The 18,693-nt window shown below is 48.4% G+C and overlaps 1 protein-coding gene across 3 annotated transcripts in view; it reads right to left on the bottom strand.

Moving 5' to 3' along the window:
- Positions 1 to 18,693, bottom strand: part of UBE3C (ubiquitin protein ligase E3C) — a 76,957-nt gene that overhangs the window by 13,648 nt on the left and 44,616 nt on the right. For all 3 annotated transcript variants that reach the window (XM_066234542.1, XM_066234543.1, XM_066234544.1), the window contains exons 17-19: positions 17,796 to 17,928; positions 14,831 to 15,078; positions 1,399 to 1,611 (exon numbers count right to left, since the gene is read on the bottom strand). In XM_066234542.1, coding sequence (XP_066090639.1) covers positions 1,399 to 1,611; positions 14,831 to 15,078; positions 17,796 to 17,928 — 594 coding nt within the window. The remainder of the gene's footprint in view (positions 1 to 1,398; positions 1,612 to 14,830; positions 15,079 to 17,795; positions 17,929 to 18,693) is intronic.

Genomic DNA, 18,693 nt, shown 5'->3' with positions numbered 1-18,693 from the left:
GAGATCAGCCTGGCTGTTTGCAGGTCCAGTTCTGACTTCCAGAATCAGAACCGCAGGCTCTTCTGGCAAGAGCTGATGCATATTCTTGCTGTGCCCTTTCCTACCACATCTGAAGTGCACCTGTTTAGGCTACCTTACACTAAGGCACTGAAAGACCGTGGACAAGCCATGCAGTGGACACTGGGCATAGGGTTAAGCCTTCCTAAAGCCCAGGGCCTCAAATGTTTCTCCACAGACCACAGGCTAACGCCCAGACTTCTCAGCATCCATCCACCACTTTCCGACACACCCTCTGAACTTCAGCCTCATCTAAATCTGCTCACCTACCCAGGGAATGCCTCCTCCGAGGAGCCCCCCAGCACCTCCTTGGGAGCTGTGCCCTGCCAGATCCTGTGTGAGTGTCATTAGCCTCCCTGAGGCCCTGCGTGTGCTGTTAACAGCCCAGGCTCCTGCAGAGCACAGTGCTGGTGCTTAGAGCACTAGCACCCCACGGATGAGTGAGGAACCAAAGCCTCGGGCTGGTGACAAACAGGTAATGGGACAAGAAAGGAACCAAAATGGCACCAATCCAGCTTGTTCAACATGTATGTCCACGACGGCCAAATGTGTGTGCTCCCTCCTGGGGGTTGACTCCACCAGACACAAGCCTATTTAACTAACATGCAGTCACTTTGCAGCTGGTGAAGCTGCTTTGAAAGCCTGTATTAGACACCAGATATGAACAAATTCAGAGAAACAATCACCAAGTTTAAAAACTATACCAGGTGTTTTTATCTAGTTAAAACCCAGTGCTGGCCCTGGCCGGTTGGCTCAGCGGTAGAGCGTCGGCCTAGCGTGCGGAGGACCCGGGTTTGATTCCCGGCCGGGGCACACAGGAGAAGCACCCATTTGCTTCTCCACCCCTCCGCCGTGCTTTCCTCTCTGTCTCTCTCTTCCCCTCCCGCAGCCAAGGCTCCATTGGAGCAAAGATGGCCCGGGCGCTGGGGATGGCCCTGTGGCCTCTGCCTCAGGCGCTAGAGTGGCTTTGGTCGCAACATAGCGACGCCCAGGATGGGCAGAGCGTCGCCCCTGGTGGGCGTGCCGGGTGGATCCCGGTCGGGCGCATGCGGGAGTCTGTCTGCCTGTCTCTCCCTGTTTCCAGCTTCAGAAAAAATGAGAAAAACAAAAACAAACAAAAAACCCCAGTGCTGGATTCAGATCGTCAATCAACACAGCAGAAAAGATGCCCCTTTCTGGTGAGAGACACATTTGTCTGGACATCAAACGTATGTCAGAGATGCACAGCAGACCATGTTAAAATCTAGTGACATGAGAAACAGTCACACACACGACTTCCAAGATCCCCAGACGACAAGATCTTGTCATGTGCCAACCACGGGCACGCCCAGCAGTCCGCACCTGTGCCTCCCCGAGGTCATTGTTCACCACCGTGAAGTTCAGGCCCAGCTCCTCCACGTCGCCCTCATAGCTCTTGAGGAAGAGCAGGTTCCTGTACACCTCTGGGTCCAGTGAGGCCAGGTGGTGGATGTCCACGTCGGCGCTGGTGCCTAGCAGCTTGGACAGGAAGAAGCCTGCGAAAGGCAGCTCCACCAGCATGTTCTCATAGAGAGCCTGAAATGGGAACAAGGGTCATGGTCAGCATCTCACAGCCATTCTTTCCACATCTCCTAAGAATAGACAGTGTGCGCCCTTGCTGGTAGCTTCGCTGGTTAGAGTGTCTTCCTGATATGCAAAGGTTGTGGGTTCGATCCCTGATCAGGGCACATGCAGGAACAGATCGATGTTTCTCTTTCAAATAAAAACAGACCCCCCCACCCAAACAACATATGTCCAAATGGATATGTAACAGCATCCTAGGACAGCTTTTCTGTGTCATCAAGATGAGGATGGGAGCTAATGCTTGGTGAGCTTTGCCCTGGGCCAGGCCACCGCTGCCAAACCTGCACACTACGACGGAGACTGGCAAGCCTTTCCTTGTTCTGCTGGTGGATTGGTTTCCCAGGGCGGCCCTAACACGTACCACAAACAGAGTGATCTAAAAACACAGAAACTTGCTGTCTCACAGTTCCGGAGGCCAGAACTCCAAGGTCAAGGTGTCTCAAGGCCATGCCTGTCCCTTAAAGCAGTGGTCCCCAACCTTTTTTGGGCCATGGACCGGTTTAATGTCAGAAAATATTTTCACGGACCGGCCTTTAGGGTGGGATGGATAAATGTATCACGTGACCGAGACAAGCGTCAAGAGTGAGTCTTAGACGGATGTAATAAAGAGAATCTGGTCATTTTTTTTTTTTTTTTTTTGTATTTTTCTGAAGCTAGAAACGGGGAGAGACAGTCAGACTCCCGCATGCGCCTGACCGGGATCCACCCGGCACGCCCACCAGGGGGTGATGCTCTGCCCCTCCGTCACTCTGTTGCGACCAGAGCCACTCTAGCGCCTGGGGCAGAGGCCAAGGAGCCATCCCCAGCACCCGGGCCATCTTTGCTCCAATGGAGCCTCAGCTGCGGGAGGGGAAGAGAGAGACAGAGAGGAAGGAGAGGGGGAGGGGTGGAGAAGCAGATGGGCGCTTCTCCTGTGTACCCTGGCCGGGAATCGAATCCGGGACTTCTGCACGCCAGGCTGACGCTCTACCACTGAGCCAACCGGCCAGGGCTAGGGAATCTGGTCATTTTTAAAAAATAAAACATCGTTCAGACTTCAATATAAATAAAACGGAAATAATGTAAGTTATTTATTCTTTCTCTGCGGACCAGTACCAAATGGCCCACGGACCGGTACCGGTCCGCAGCCTGGGGGTTGGGGACCACTGCCTTAAAGCTCAGGGGAAGGACCTCCCTGACTCTTCCAGCTCCTTGCATTGCCAGCGTCCTTTGGAGAACAGGGCTTGTAGCCACACCCCTCCAACTCCTGCCTTATCCCGTGGCTGCTCTGTGTCTGACCCCTCTCCTCTCAAGAGGCCAGTCAGTGGGCCTGGGGACCCATTCTCACCCAGTATGACCTCAGCCTGGCTTGAGTGCTTTAGGGGGCGGTGTCACAATTTAACCACCTCGCCCCCCCATGTGCCTCTGGAACACAGTGGGGTGCAGTGTGAGGACAAGCAAGGGCAGCTGGGCACTCAAGGGGAGTTGACATCACTTCTAACTGAAGAAACACTGCTCTTCTTCAGAAGTTTTCAACTGCTGAATGGAAAGTATGCTTAGCCCACTGACCACACGTCCAGAGGTGTGGACCCGGCCACAGGCAATTGTCTGCCCATCTCACCCTAACGTGAAGAGGCCGGGCCTTAGACCTCTGGAGCACTCATCTAGATATTATGACTTAGTGGCAAAACTGGTACTGAAACCCACATTTTCTGATGCCCAGATCAACCATGTTTTCAGTCTCGAGTGTCTACTTTTATGTCTAAGTGCGTCATTAGTTTTGCATTTATTTATAGTAAACTATAATTCGCATATAGTAAAAAAAAAAAAAAAAAAAGGCGCGACTTACAAGTCCGGTGTGATGAATTACTCTGCTTGAGACCTGTGTAATGGCCACTCCGCTCAAGATGCCAGACATCTGCATGCCCTCCACAAACTGAGTCCCTCTCAGCTCAGCTCACTCTGTCATTGCCACAGATGGGTTCTGCCACCAGACCTGCAGACCTTCATGACTGGGATTACACAGTACGTACTGTTCTCACACCTGTCTTCTCACAATATACTGTTTCTGAGGTTCATCTAGGCTGTTACTTTTACACATTTACTTGTGTTATATTTTCACCTGTTTACCCAGACATGCGGGTTACAGTGTCATCCTGATACACTAAGGTTGTGGGTTTGATCCCTGGTCAGGGCACATAAAAGATCAACCAGGAATGTATTAGTAAGTGAAATAACAAATTAATGTTTCTTTTTATTCTCCCCTCCTCTCTCTCTCTAAAAACCAATCAATAAATAGCGAGAGAGAGCTCTATGTGCACTCACTGCAAGCCTTTCTGTGAGCCTGTGCTCTCACTTCCAAAATGCAATGCTTCTGTCCCAGGACCTCAGCAGAGGAAGGTTCTACTCAGTCCCCCGGTCCCCAGTGATTAGTCCTGTCAGTCTGCTTAGTTTCAGATGTCCTGGTTGTCCTGTGGGCCTCACTGAGGCTGTGACTTGTGACCCCTGATGATCCGTGGTGCCAGATGACACTAAGTGTGGGATTGCTGTGCCAACCCCCAGAGGTGCCCAAGTGAAGCAGGTGGGAGGGTGGGCACTGCGGATTTTCCAGCACCCAGTTGGCTCCCCAGTGTTGGCTGCAGGGGCAACAAGGAGTTAGTCCCCTGCTGCATAGCTTCTGGACACACCCATATGTCATTTTAACAGAGGACTCCCTGGGAAGCCACAACTATCTCTTTTATCAAAATGGCTACCAAGCACAATAGCTTCCCGTTCCCGAGTGCCGCTTGGTTTCAGGCACTGTGCTAGCCCTTGGCACCAGCCACTCCCTTCCCCTTGCCCACGTGCAGTCTCCCATGGTAAGATGGCCTTTGCTGTGGGGACACGAAGTTACTGGGATCCTGAGACACTCCCTACTGCCCAGCCCAGCTGCTCACTGGCACGGTCTCATGAACTCTGTCTGGTGGACAGTCTATGACTCTTGCCGAGACGGAGGGACCCTTGCCCAGAAGGACAGACAGAAAGGACTTAGGACAGCATGAGGTCTGCTGTGATAGTCACATTTCTTTAGAACATCGCACTGCACATGGAATCTAGAACTAAAAACAGCACTTAATGAAACAGTAACTACCTTCAGAAGTCATTCTCTGAAGAGGCTACTCGCCAACCATGTCCACATACGTCAGTGTAACATGAGGGGGCTCAGAGGAGGCAGGTGTGTGAGTGAGCCCATGATAGACAGGCATGGCTCCTCAACCTCCCAGCAAAGCAGCAAGTGCCACCAACACCCTGGTTGCAGCACAGCAGCAACCGCGATAAAGTAACACACGAGAGTCTCCCGCCCCTAAGCCCCAGAATTGCTCACATGTGCCCTGAGATCTACGCAGCAATCCCAGCACCGATGGGACCGCAGGGAACTAGGAGTGGCTGGTGAACACGACCCTGAGAGCAAGCACCCCAGTGCACCGGCTTCTTGTCCCAAAAAGCTCCTTTGCCATGGCAAAGGAGCTCAGGCGCACCTGTCAACTGTGGACTTACCGCATCCCTCCAGCTAAGACCTCGGGAAAACCCAAGTCCTGCACTTTGATTTCTGACCTAAACACTAACAATGACCTAGGTACTTTTGAAAAGATGGCAAATGAGGACTTCTCACTGAGAGGTGGGAAAGAGCAGGGCTCCCAATCATGCAGAGCACTGTTCAGGTGCGCGTGGCGGAGACCAGAACCAGCAACTCTGTCCGTCCCACTACTTCTGGGTGACCGAGTCCAGAGCCAAGGGGAACGTTCAGCAATGGCAGCCAAACTGACCCCAGGTGCTGAGGACGGCCTCCTCTGGGCTATGGACTTCAAGGCAAGCTGCTGGGGTAAATCACCAGACCACCAGATGATCAATACACAAGGTCATTGTTCGCCACTTCTGCATTCGGTGACAATACACCAGCGAACTTCGCTCAACAGAGCTGAGCTACCTGAATTTTAAACTGAATCCCGCTGTGACTCATAAAATGTAAATGCATAGGTATAATTTTTTACAGAAGGCAGCTTTAAACCTTCAGAGCATTTAATATACAAGCACTAATAAATGATAGCACTAAAAACTATGATTGCATCAGCTAAATGGATTATAAATTCAATTTCCATAATGTATGCAACTGAGATACAAATGTAAGCATAAATCAAGGTATTTTCTAAACACAGGTTAATTATACAACTTCAAAAACTGCCTACTTTTTATGCAAAATAATCCACTTAGCATTTTTCACGCTGGCCTCTACTGCAGCCAGCGGACCACGCGGCTCCCGGGGCCCATCAATAACGCCCATCATGGGAAGTACCGATAGGTATATGGAAAAAACCTGTAATGGATTTTTCAACTGTCTGTCTTTTATGAGTGTTTATAGCTAGAAATTGTGCCAAAATGATCTGAAATAAAAAGGATTAATTATCATAGAAGCCTTTTAATATAAGTGAGTGCAGTCGAGTGCAATTAATACAAACTGTGGCACCATCAGGAGAACAAATGCACGCCCACCGTGGCCATTTCTGTTTGCTGCCAAGCGACGCCAGTAATTTACTACATTAAGAATCAATAAAAAATAATGCTTTTCAAATGCATCTTTATCAATCTTCAGGTGGTTCCAAAGTGAACATTTATAACTTAATCTAAAAACTATATCAGCAATGTCTTTCTTAAAGGCCCCCTAATTGAGCATGAAGAAAACTTCATTTCAGATGCTGCTGACCTCAGAGTTTATAGGACAGAGAAATGACAAGGGAAGGAGTATGCAGACTGACTGGTATGGACATCTGGGAGCTGCCGGGCCAGCCCAACCCACGTGTTGGCTATAGTGATGGCAGGCTTCTGGAGGGCCTGTGCATACCTGGTCTCTAATGCACGTGTTGACAGAGAGCACAGGGGCCCAGCCATGTAACAAGCACGGATTCGGTGACCATTGTGTCACACTGTGTGACAGGGACCACTCCACACCCTGGAGCTTTGAGTCCATAAATTCGTTTGCAAAGAAAGCTTTTATTCTCTTTTGGGATATTTCAGGCCTGTCCGGATTCTCTGCAACCTGCAGCCTTGGTGATCCAGCTCCAGAGACACCCTGCCAGTTGACTCCTCTGACCCTGCCCACATGACCCCCATTTGTTACTCCTTGTGAAGATCTGCACCATGACCACCACCTGGGACTGCGAGGGGCTCGGGCAAGGCCCGACAGCGGGCATATTTCGGCGCCCTATGTTCCTTTAAACACTGACAAAGTTCAAAGTTGGGCGCTGTTCATTCCTGATTCAGCAATATCTGCTGGCCTGGCGAAGCAGGTGCAGGTCCTGGCACTATGGGGAAAGCCCCACGGAAGACCCGACATACCCCAGGTGCTGGTGCAGCCTCCCCAGGGGGGGGGGTCCTCTTCCCGGGAGGCGCCTGTGAGCTCTGCTCTGAGACTGGGAGTGCAGGACAGGCTGGGCTGCCATGTGCTCACCCCCCAGCGCTGTGGGGAAGGGCTCCAGGATGAGAGCTGTCCCTGTTCACTCGTCCTGCCCTTTCTCCTCATGGGATATCCAGAGATGGACCCACCGGACAAAAAGATGATTGGCCAGCCAGAGCTGGCCCTTCAGAGGAAAAACTTGTCTCTGGCTCCTCCTGCCCTGCCCACCACATCTTTATAGAAGGTGAAGACCGCCCATCTTCATGTCCAAAAGGGATCGTCAATGAGATACACCCACATTCCCATGGCTTCCCACTCGCAGGGCTGACCAGAGACCTAGAGCAGCGGGTTCACGTCTGCTCTGAGAGTTACCAGGAGTATATAAAACAGTCCACCTGGGTCCCTCACACAACCAAGACCTACTTTTGACAATCAAAAGAAAACACTTTTCAGGTTTAAAAACTGCACTTTTACCACACGGGATAGTAAGATTCTCGACTTGTGCAATCTGTTGAACTACCTGCCTTGAAATGAGAGGGTGTGGCTGTCCTACAGGGTGAAGGACAGTTGTCACCTGGCTCTGAGTGCCATTCCCCGACAGCGCCACCTGGCTTCAGGTGGCCTCCCCACAGGCTCTACCTCCCCACACTGACCTCTTTTCCTCCTCTGACCCTGCCTGGCTCTGTCCAAATGACCTCACCAAGGAACAGCTTCTGTAGCAGCTTCACTAATGTACAACTCACACGCCTACAGTTTGCCACCTACACTGAGATGTGACGGTTGTGCAGTCATCACCTGGGCGGCCAGGCCTCCTTCCTCCCCTCCCTCCCACCTGGGCAGCTACAGGACCCCGCCTAGATACCAGGGGACCCGCGGCAAACAGCTTCCGCACTGAGCACGTGTCTCGCTTCAGCTGAACTGTGGCAGGTCTTGGGCTTGTTCCATCGGCCACCCACTCATCAGATGGTACACACTTGGTCACTACTGCCTATGGCCACGATAAATAACACTCCTGTGGACCGTTCTCTATGAGTTTTCGTGTGGACATATGCTGACTGGGTCAAAAGATACCAGCTCCACGGTTCTTGGAATGGCCCATTGGCTGCCCCCAGTGGCTGCACGGTCCCTTGTCCCCACAGCGGGTCCCATGCTGACCTGTCTCCTGATTCCACCCGCCTGGCCCGTGGGGGTGCCGTGGTTTCTCACTGTGGCTCTGACACCCACATCTCTGATGACAAGTGACAGGGAGCCTCTGCATGTGCTCATGGTCACCAGCCTCCTCTGGATACACACTTGTTCGCAGCCTTGCTGTGTTTAACCTGGCTGTTTTTTTCACTGTGGTGGAGCTCTGCTCGTTTCGCAGGTTCGATCCCTGGTGGGGCACATACAAGAGGTCACCAGTGAGTGTGCAACTAAATGTAACTAAGTGCAGCAACAAATTGATGCTTCTCTCTCTCTCTCTCCTTCTCTCTCACTCTCTAATCAATGAAAAAAATTTTAAAAAAATTAAAGATGTTATTGATTTTATGGGGGTGGGGGTACCGAGAAGTATCCACTCTTAGTTGCTTCACTTCAGTTCATTGGTTGTACACTGCTTCTCATATGTGCCTTGACTGGGCAAGCCTAGGGTCTTGAACCAGTGACCTCAGCATTCCAGGTTGATGCTTAATCCTCTGTACCACCCCTAGGCCAGGCTTAAAATTGAGAAAGACAAACATCGATTTGTTGTTCCACTTATTTACACACTCATTGGTTGATTCTTGTATGTGCCCTGATGGGGATCAAACCCACAACATTGGTGTATCGGGACAATGCTCCAACCAACTGAGCTATCTGCCCAGGGAGCAAGTATAATTTTGCTTTCTATTTTATTATTTTAAAATTTTTATTGATTGATTTTAGTGATAGAAGGGAAAAAGAGAAGAGACAGGAACATCAACCTGTTTCTGTATGTGCCCTGACGAGGGACTGAACCGGCAACTTCTGCACTTCGGGATGATGCTCTAACCAACTGAGCTATCTGGGCTAGGGAGCAAGTTTAATTTTGAAGAAATAAAATAAACTTATATAGAAAACTATGACCTTGACTGCCCCCAAAAATTAATCTCCAGCCTGACCAGGTGGTGGCGCAGTGGATAGAGCGTCGGATTGGGATGTGGAAGACCCAGGTTCGAGACCCCGAGGTCGCCAGCTAGAGCGCGGGCTCATCTGGTTTGAGCAAAGAGCTCACCAGCTTAGACACAAGGTCGCTGGCTCCAACAGGGGGTTACTCGGTCTGCTGAAGGCCCACGGTCAAGGCACATGTGAGAAAGCAATCAATGAACAACTAAGAAGTCGCAACGCGCAACGAGAAACTGATGATTGATGCTTCTCATCTCTCTCCGTTCCTGTCTGTCTGTCCCTGTCTATCTCTGCCTCTGTAAAAAAAAAAAAAAAAAAAAAAAAAAAAAATAATCTCCAGATCTGAGATTGCTTTGTTTTTACTTTAAGATTTTATTTGTTGATTTTTAGAGAGAGGATAGAGAGAAAGGGGGGAGGAGCAGAAAGCATCAACTTGTAGTAGTTGCTTCTCGCATGTGCCTTGACCAGGAAGCCCGGGGTTTGAACTGGCGACCTCAGTGGTCCAGGCTGAATGCTTTAGCCACTGTGCCACCACATGTCAGACTGCGATTGCTTTGTTTATAAAATTTTAAAACTTATTTATTGATTTTAGAGAGAGACAGGAAGGAGGGAAAATGAGTGCAAGGGAGGGAAGGAGAGAGCAAGAAACATTGATTTGCTGTTTCATTTATTCATGCATTCATTGGTTGATTTTTTTCCCCATTTTAGAGAGAGGAGAAAGAGAGAAGGGGGGAGGAACAGGAAGCATCAACTCTCATATGTGCCTTGATCAGGCAAACCTAGGGTTTCAAACTGGCGACCTCAACATTCCAGGTCAATGCTTTATCCACTGTGCCACCAGAGGTCAGGTTCATTGGTTGATTCTTGCATGTGCCCTGACCGGGGATCAAACCCACAACCTTGGTGTATTGGGATGATGCTCTAACCAACTGAGCTCCTCGGCCAGGGCCTGAATACTGTTTTCCATGTACAACAACATAAACATAATTGTTAGTATGCTATAAACACAGGCACGATTGTCCAGAAAGGGCTAAGGTTCAAATAAAGTAATCATTTGTAAATAACGCTCTCTGACCTTTCTGCTTCCAAAGAGAATTGAAGGTCAACAAGAGCACACTCTGAGGGACGGTCCTGACAGGGGTGCTCAGTGGGCATGCGTGTGAACCTGCCGACACCAAGGCAGGCTGCACTGAGCACAGAATGATCGAAGACCTGCTGGTGCTGTGTTTAAAATCCAAGGGAAAAGACCTATTAACTCTGGAGATCACAGCACTTAGTTTGATGACAATCAGATGAAGAGGCCCAATCTCAATGACCCTTAATGAGTCTGGGAGTACAAACAGGATGTGATGAAAGAGACAGCCTGGCATTTAAGAACCAAGGTAAATTACTAACACCCACCACTATCTACAGTTTCAGAGCCATGGCAAATTCAGTGAACACTTTATAAAAGGACTCTAATGACACCCAATAAATTTTCCCAACTCTCAAAAATCTCTGGATAAACTGCTAACCACACTCTCCGATACCTAAAGGCACATTGAATTCTACTCAAACACAGAATTATAAACTTATACTGATGTTTCACAATCTGCTAATTAAAAACTTGAACTACATGACCAAGATTTTATCAAATAATCTGATTTATAAGCATTCTGTTTCAATTAAATCAATATTCTGAAGCAAGGGGCGGGGGAAGAGCCATTTTCAAGTAGAATTCAAATATGATAAAAGATTTCCTTCAATAAATATTCTGAACTTAACTGGCTTAAATGGACCCAGGTGCTTCTGTCGGTAGGAAAAAAAGTTCAAGATGACATTACCACATCTGTGAGCTGTTTATTTATCCCCTGCCCAGGCCTGATTTATAGGCGATAAATGCAATCCCGCTGCAGCACAGGCAGGAATCATCTGCTAATGGAACCCCTAATTGAGGAGTGACCAGTGCCATGAAGCGGCTCTTCCCGGGCAGGACCGCTCCCAAGGACCTCTCTGCACTCCATCACAGTAAACAATCACTAACATATGCATTAGGGAAAATTTAAATACATTATGACCCAATAAATACCATAATCCATCAATATATAATTTCTTCCCTTAAAGATTTAGTATTCAGACACAACACTATTAGTGCCGTACTACCACACTCACTCAGATCCAACGATCTCCAAAGCGCTGGTACTAAGTTTAACCATTTGTGATCAAGTAATAACCAGAGACATGTTAGGAGCTAGTCATCCTTCAGGGATTTCCATGCAGAAAATTATGCAGGTCTTAAATACGCCGACCAACTCTAGGTTAATATTAGCATCCTCAAATGATTGCCGTTTGGTTACTGGTTTTGTCTAAATCGATCATTATTTGAAATATCTTCACTGAGCAATGAGAATTTACAGAAACGCCATCCTTGGAAGAAATGCTTAGACCCCAAGTTCCCCTGCCTGCAACCCCAGTTTAAAGAGAGACACACTCCAAGCAGAAGAGTGTGAGGCGTCCGCCATCCCCCGAGTCTATGGCACCCCGAGGCAATGCCTTCACCAGCTACCCATTAGTTAAGAGAGGTGTCAGTCCTGGCCACTCCACATCACAAGAAGCTAACCCGAACTCTGGTGAACCCGGGTCACCTTGTGTCTCTAGCATCGCCAATATTGGACATTTTCCTGAGGTTGGATTTGGGGAGCTAGAAGGGTTCTGTCTGCTGCCTGCCGCTGCACAGTGTGAGAACCCGTTTGGTGAGGAAGTGTTTCAGGCCAGTCTAACAAAACCAAAGCTCACCTTCATCACTACTTTAAATTTATTTCCATTATTATTAACTTGGCAGGTCCTGGGGCTTGTTTTTTGTTTTTGTTTTTGTTTTTTTAACAGAGAGAGAGAGTCAGAGAGAGGGATAGCTAGGGACAGACAGACAGGAACGAAGAGAGATGAGAAGCATCAATCATCAGTTTTTCGTTGCTACACCTTAGTTGTTCATTGATTGCTTTCTCATATGTGCCTTGACCAGGGGCCTTCAGCAGACCGAGTAACCCCTTGTTGGATCCAGCGACCTTGGGTCCAAGCTGGTGAGCTTTGCTCAAACCAGATGAACTCGTGCTCAAGCTGGTGACCTCAGGGTCTCGAACCTGGGTCCTCCGCATCCCAGTCCGACGCTCTATCCACTGTGCCACCGCCTGGTCAGGCCTGAGGCTTGTTTTAACAGAAAGTACTATGGCACATCACATGTCACAGGTGTCTTGGCAGGGCACTGTGGAGCGCGTGTCCTCACGGGCAGATGAAGGAGCCGTGAGGGCTGACCAGAGAGCCGGCCGGCGGCCAGCAGACTGCTCTAGGAAGAGAGGTGGCGTCTTCATGTGGAGTCAAGGGAGGAAATAACCGCTGGAAACTGTGCGACAGAATCTGATGCCAGGCTGACGTCGGAACTCAGTGAAGTGACAGGTGCCCATGGCCTGACAGAGCCCATAGTGACAGCGGTGAGATCAGGCTGGAGCTGTCTCTAAAACTGAGGGACACTTAGAAGCAACACGAGAGCAGCAGCAGCACTGGACTCTGTAGAGTAATGGTCACCGGGTCCACGACAGTGCATCTCGAAGGCATCCAGGAGAAGGCAGTGTCTGTCTCCAGGTCGCACTGAGGCCCTCCCACTACCCTGTTTTGCTAGGCTGCGGTTCGTCACCCTCTGTCACTAACAACACACACATACACACACACTCACTGCAGACCTACAGTGATCAGAATGGTACAGCACTGGTGTCAGGGACGCAGAGATCAACAAAGGACACAGACATCAATGAGGGGCACAAAGTTCGGAAAGAAACCTCCCACTTGGCCTGACCTGTGGTGGCGCAGTGGATAATGCATCAACCTGGAAGTGCTGAGGTCGCTGGTTCGAAACCCTGGGCTTGCCTGGTCAAGGCACATATGGGAGTTGATGCTTCTAGCTCCTCCCCCCTTCTCTGTCTCTGTCTCTCCTGTCTCTCCCTCTCCTCTCTAAAATGAATAAATAAATAAAAAAAATTTATAAAAAAAAAAAAAGAAACCTCCCACTTACCACTCACTGATTCTCAACCAGTGGTGATGGGACAAGTGGGTGTCCACATGCAAAAGAATCCAGAACCCCCACAGCATTCACAAAAATGAACCCAGACTGGGTCAGCTCCAAATGGAAAAGCTGAATCGACAAAGTGCTTCAAAGATTCCCAAGGCGGAAGTCTTTGTGACTAGAGCAGATCCATGGTGGCTGAGGGCCGTGGGGCTGGGGCAGAAGAAGGGGTGGCTGCTCATGAGTACAGGGCTTCTTTCTGGGGGGACAAAACTTCTGAATTAGACAGTGGTGATGGCTGCACACCTCAGTGAATATATTCAACAGCACTGAACCGCACTCTTTAAAAGGCTAAATTTTATGAAACATGAATTATATTTCAAAACAGCTGTGTGTGTTGTGTTTTTTTTTAGTTACAAAGAGCACAATTCGCTCCACAGGCAAAGATCTTAACCCAGCTGCTTCTGCAACAGGCAGTGCAAACACCGTGCCACAAGGGCACCAGGGCTTGTCACCACGCACCTCAGGAATGGCACCCATGCCCTGTGAAAGAGGCCCCAGAGAGCCCCCCCCTCCACCACAAGAGCACATGGCAAGAGTGCTAGGAAGTGGCCCCAGCAGACGTCACCAAGTGGCACCCTACTCTCGGACATGCACGCTCAGTGACTGTGAGAAATGAGTGTCTGTTGTCTGCAGGCCCCCGGTCTGCTGTGTTTGCTACAGCAGCCTGAACAGGCCAAGACAGGTGAGGACCGTCCAGCTCAGTGATGGCGGAGTGGGCATCAAAGGGTAGGCTTGCTTGCTCTGACTTTAGTGGATGGGAGTGTTCTGAAAGTTTCAACATTAAATAGGAAGTTTCCACTAGGTTACGTAAAGATTTTCCTTCCATTTACAATAACGAGTAAGCTGCATTTCTACAGATGGTTGGAGGTATAGCATTCTGGCTACTAGAGCATGACCCAAGTACCATCCTCAAGTGGCCAATTTCCACAGAATCTACAGACAACATATGTGACAATCATACTGCATAACGTGGTTTTCCATCTCTCAGCACTTTAAATTATATAGAACCTGAAAAGAATCACTTAAAAAAATTTTCCCCGTTGATCTGAGAGAGAGAAAGAGAGAGAAAGGGAAGGAGAGGGAGAAGCATCAGCTTGTTGTTCCACTCACTGACTGCTTCTTGTGTGTGACCAGGGATCAAACCCGTGACCTTGGTGTGTTGGGATGATGCTTTATCCACTTAACCACCCATCCAGGGGCAAAAGAATCACTTTTAACCCTAGTTAGCAACAAAAGCAGCTGTGAGCAGACACCTACGGACAGTCCACACCTCTGTTGGTGGACAACTACAGCCAGACATCTATGAACACAATCACAGTACGTCTCCCATGTTCTCCGCACTATCCCAGTAACATTTTAGTATGTAAGTGCTGGGTACGTCAACTACACACATGAGCTGCAGTAGTCAAGCAGAAAGCACTCTTTAGGTTCATTAAAATAACTTCAGCGACTCTGACGAGCTCCTCACTGAAATGGCTGGCAGCCCGCAGACACACCGCGTCAGCCTCCGTGCCAGAGACCACGCCCTGAGACGCCGTTACCTTTCCAAGCATCCTGCCCAGGAAGTAGTAATGCCTGGCAAAGGAATCTCCCACAAGCATCTGAGCAGCGGGGTTGGGGTACAGAAGCCCCTCATTTGTCGTCTTGAAGAAGCCCTGGTTGGGGTTGAAGCCCGACTTCAGTAGCTCATTGAGAAACTCCCTGAAGATGCCACCGCCATCGATGCCGGCCTCGTCCAGGCCATGCGCGTTGAGCAGGTGGACGCGGATGCGCTTCTTCAGGTCAGGCTCTGGGGGGAGAAGGGAGAAGGGAGAAAGTTTTAGAAGAAAGCAGTACGGTGAGCTGCGGGGAGGGAGCAGACACCTGAATGCCGGGCTCAGAAGCAAACCAGTGAGACGGTGAGGGCTGATCATGTCCCTAGGCCGACACCGGAGGAGGAAGACCCTCCGCATCCACACATAAAGACAGGGCTGCAGCACGGGGTGAGGTGGGGTTTAGAAGAAACAGTGACTGCACTCAGGCTGGAGCTGAGAGTCTGCACAGAGCAGAACACAGCAGCACAGGAACTTTTTCAGAGCAAGACCCAGACACCTAGGGATCCTGCACTGTTTCTACGGACAAGATTAGACACCTATCCGTTAAAAGAAAAAGCACTCAAAAACACCAGTGAGGGAAGCTCTCAGGAGGAGACCAGCATAGGTCAGCCCCTGCCCCAGCCACTGTCACCACAATAAAGGACGTTAAGAGCTCTCTGTGGCCGTCACAACTCTACGGCTGTCCAGAGAAAATGTCCCTTCCCCGGTTCTCCATGTGGACAATGCCCAGACCATGTGCCCAATGACAAAGGGAAGTCACTGCACTTGTGAGCTCCACTGGGTAACCTTGCAGGTCAACGTTGCCGACACCCACACTAGAGAGCTACTCTGAGAAAATCGACACCCATACAGGATGGGTCTGCTCTGTGACGAGAGGACATAGGGGACCAGCATACTGACTGTGTGTAAGGGAGCAGTCAGCACTTCAAGCCCATTTCCTATAAGTAAACTCAACATTCAAAGGGACCATTTAATTTTGCTAATTTGCCTAGCAAAATACCAATTCTAACACATGGTTTAAAATGTCTCACTAACAAGATTAGAAGACATTTATAAATATTTAAAGCATTAGAACACAGATTATACATCTGCTGAGAATTTTCCAAATCCTTTAAACTCAAAGCAATCATCAGTCTGCACTTATGGAGTTGGACTAGGATCACCTTTTGAATAATTTTTAAGCTTAAGGACACACTAGGGAATCTGGGGTTTGTTATAATTGGGCAGTAAGGTCTTAAAAGATCACCTACATGAGAGCGTTTTAAAGCTACACTCGTGGTCAGCACAAGTCCTGATTTGGGCTGCTGCGCTCACGCTTGCTGGTACCTGCAGGGGCCCCAGTGCGGATGCAGCTGGCCAGGCCGTCCAGCTGTAGCTGTAGCCTCACCTACAGCCTGTCTCCTGTTCCTGCATCCTGGGTCAAGTCCTGCCTCTCACAGAGCCTGCCCACATCCACCACACTCAGCTCCACTCTCAACACAGGCCACTGCGTCTGCTCTCCCAGGTTCAATCACAGCATCACAAACATCTGCTAAGCACCAGTTATGTGCTGAACAAAGGACAGGATTCCATCCAGACGGCGAGGCCTCACCCGTGCACTGAGTCACGAGAGAGCCAAGTCATGTAAAGACAGAGACCATACACACAAAACCTGGGCAGACTCACGGGGATCAGGGATGACCGCCTTCCTCCCACAGGACAACAGTATTAGCTCTTTAAGAAAACAAAACCCCCAAACAAGAGGTTTTGCTTTCCTAGCAGAAAACCCCACTGCCCCCTCTGACAAAGGGGTGCTCTCTCCCATCTGACACATTTGACAGCCGCCAATCACTCCCTACCCCTGTGGCCCAGGCCCTGCCAAGTTTTCCCTCTTAATCTCTCCTGCATTGACTTAACATTGATTCAATGCAACGTCATGGACTCTACATTCTAAAGTTAAAATTATTAATACATAAATTAATAAAACTTTTAACACTGGGTGTCAAACACTAATGTAACACAAAACGTGTCATTGACCTCTAAATGCTGTCCAAATTATGGCTACAATGTAATTTCTTTTTCTGACAGGACTTGCATCAAAGCACACTACCTTTTTATGGAGAAATGTAGGTTGCAACGGTGTTAGCTTTAGTACACTTAATTTAGCTCATGAGGTAGAGCATTTACATACACACATAAGAATATACAAAACACAGCCTGTAACCGGCTGCTCACCTGCACTGTTAGAATGACAGGTGTCTCACTCAGTGTAGACAGACATTTGGGAGTGCAGGGAGTAGGTCTTCTTTTTTTTTTAAATTTATTTATTCATTTTTAGAGAGGAGAGAGATAGACAGAGAGAGAGAAGGGGGGAGGAGCTGGAAGCATCAACTCCCATATGTGCCTTGACCAGGCAAGCCCAGGGTTTCGAACCAGCGACCTCAGCATTTCCAGGTCGACGCTTTATTCACTGCACCACCACAGGTCAGGCGGGGGGGTGGGTTTTCTTGCCTTAAAAAATGCAATATGTGAAAGGATTATGTTGCAATAATTATTTGTCAATCTTAGAAATCCTACTTGATAATACACATATCCCAAACTTGAACTGCTACATTTCAGTTTCAAAAAGTCATTACATAACAAGATGACAGACACTAATTTTTTTAAATGATTACTTTTTTTTTTTTTTAATTTTTTCTTTATTTTATTTATTCATTTTTAGAGAGGAGAGAGACAGAGGGAGGAGCTGGAAGCATCAACTCCCATATGTGCCTTGACCAGGCAAGCCCAGGGTTTCGAACCCGCGACCTCAGCATTTCCAGGTCAGCGCTTTATCCACTGCGCCACCACAGGTCAGGCTAAATGATTACTTTTTTGTAAAATAATTCCCCAGCCTTCCCCTGCCAAACAAAGCAGAGAGGATAATGCATACCATTTTCTGGGGAAAGCTTGTCATAAGCATCTTCATAGATATAATTTCTTCTTATTGTGACATTAATTCCGTCCAGAAATGGACCCTCTCCTTGAACTTCCTGCTTATCTGCATAAATCAACCTCTGAAAGATCTAACAGGAAAAATTGTAAGGTTATCTGACACACACACAAAAATTTTCATTATAAACATAAGCAACCAAAAGAAAAACTGCTAAATAAATTCTAATGTTTGTATCTCCATAAATCCTAAAGGCCAGGGTATTAAACATTGATTTTATGCCTTATCTATAAATGTGTAATATTTATGCAGCATTTCTGCTCCTTTTCCCATTTTACAACTTTTAAAAATCCCATCCTACAGTGCAGGAGTCCCCAAACTTTTTACACAGGGGGCCAGTTCACTGTCCCTCAGACCGTTGGAGGGTCGGACTATAAAAAAATCTATAAACAAATCCCTATGCACAGGGCACATACCTTATTTTAAAGTAAAAAAACAAAACAGGAACAAATATAATATTTAAAATAAAGAACAAGTAAATTTAAATCAACAAGCTGGCCAGTATTTCAATGGGAACTATGGGCCTGCTTTTAGCTAATGAGATGGTCAATGTGCTCCTCTCACTGACCACCAATGAAAGGAGTGCCCCTTCCAGAAGTGCGGCGGGGGCCGGATAAATAGCCTCAGGGGCTACATGCGGCCTGTGGGCCATATTTTGGGGACCCCTGCTATGGTGTATTTTCAGGTTTTTATTTTGTAAACCCTTCATAAAACCCCAGGTTGGAGAGGGAAGAAGAAAACAGCTTTGTACAGCTACACGTTAGTATCAGTAAGACTGTCTCCATAGAGATCAAGTTCATTATGATTTCTGATGCTAAAACTCCAGCAGAGGGATCTT

The sequence above is a fragment of the Saccopteryx bilineata genome, chromosome 6, assembly GCF_036850765.1.
Source record: "Saccopteryx bilineata isolate mSacBil1 chromosome 6, mSacBil1_pri_phased_curated, whole genome shotgun sequence".
NCBI lineage: Eukaryota > Metazoa > Chordata > Mammalia > Chiroptera > Emballonuridae > Saccopteryx > Saccopteryx bilineata.
Note: the sequence above shows the minus strand (reverse complement) of the source record. Positions and strands in the feature narration are given on the sequence as shown.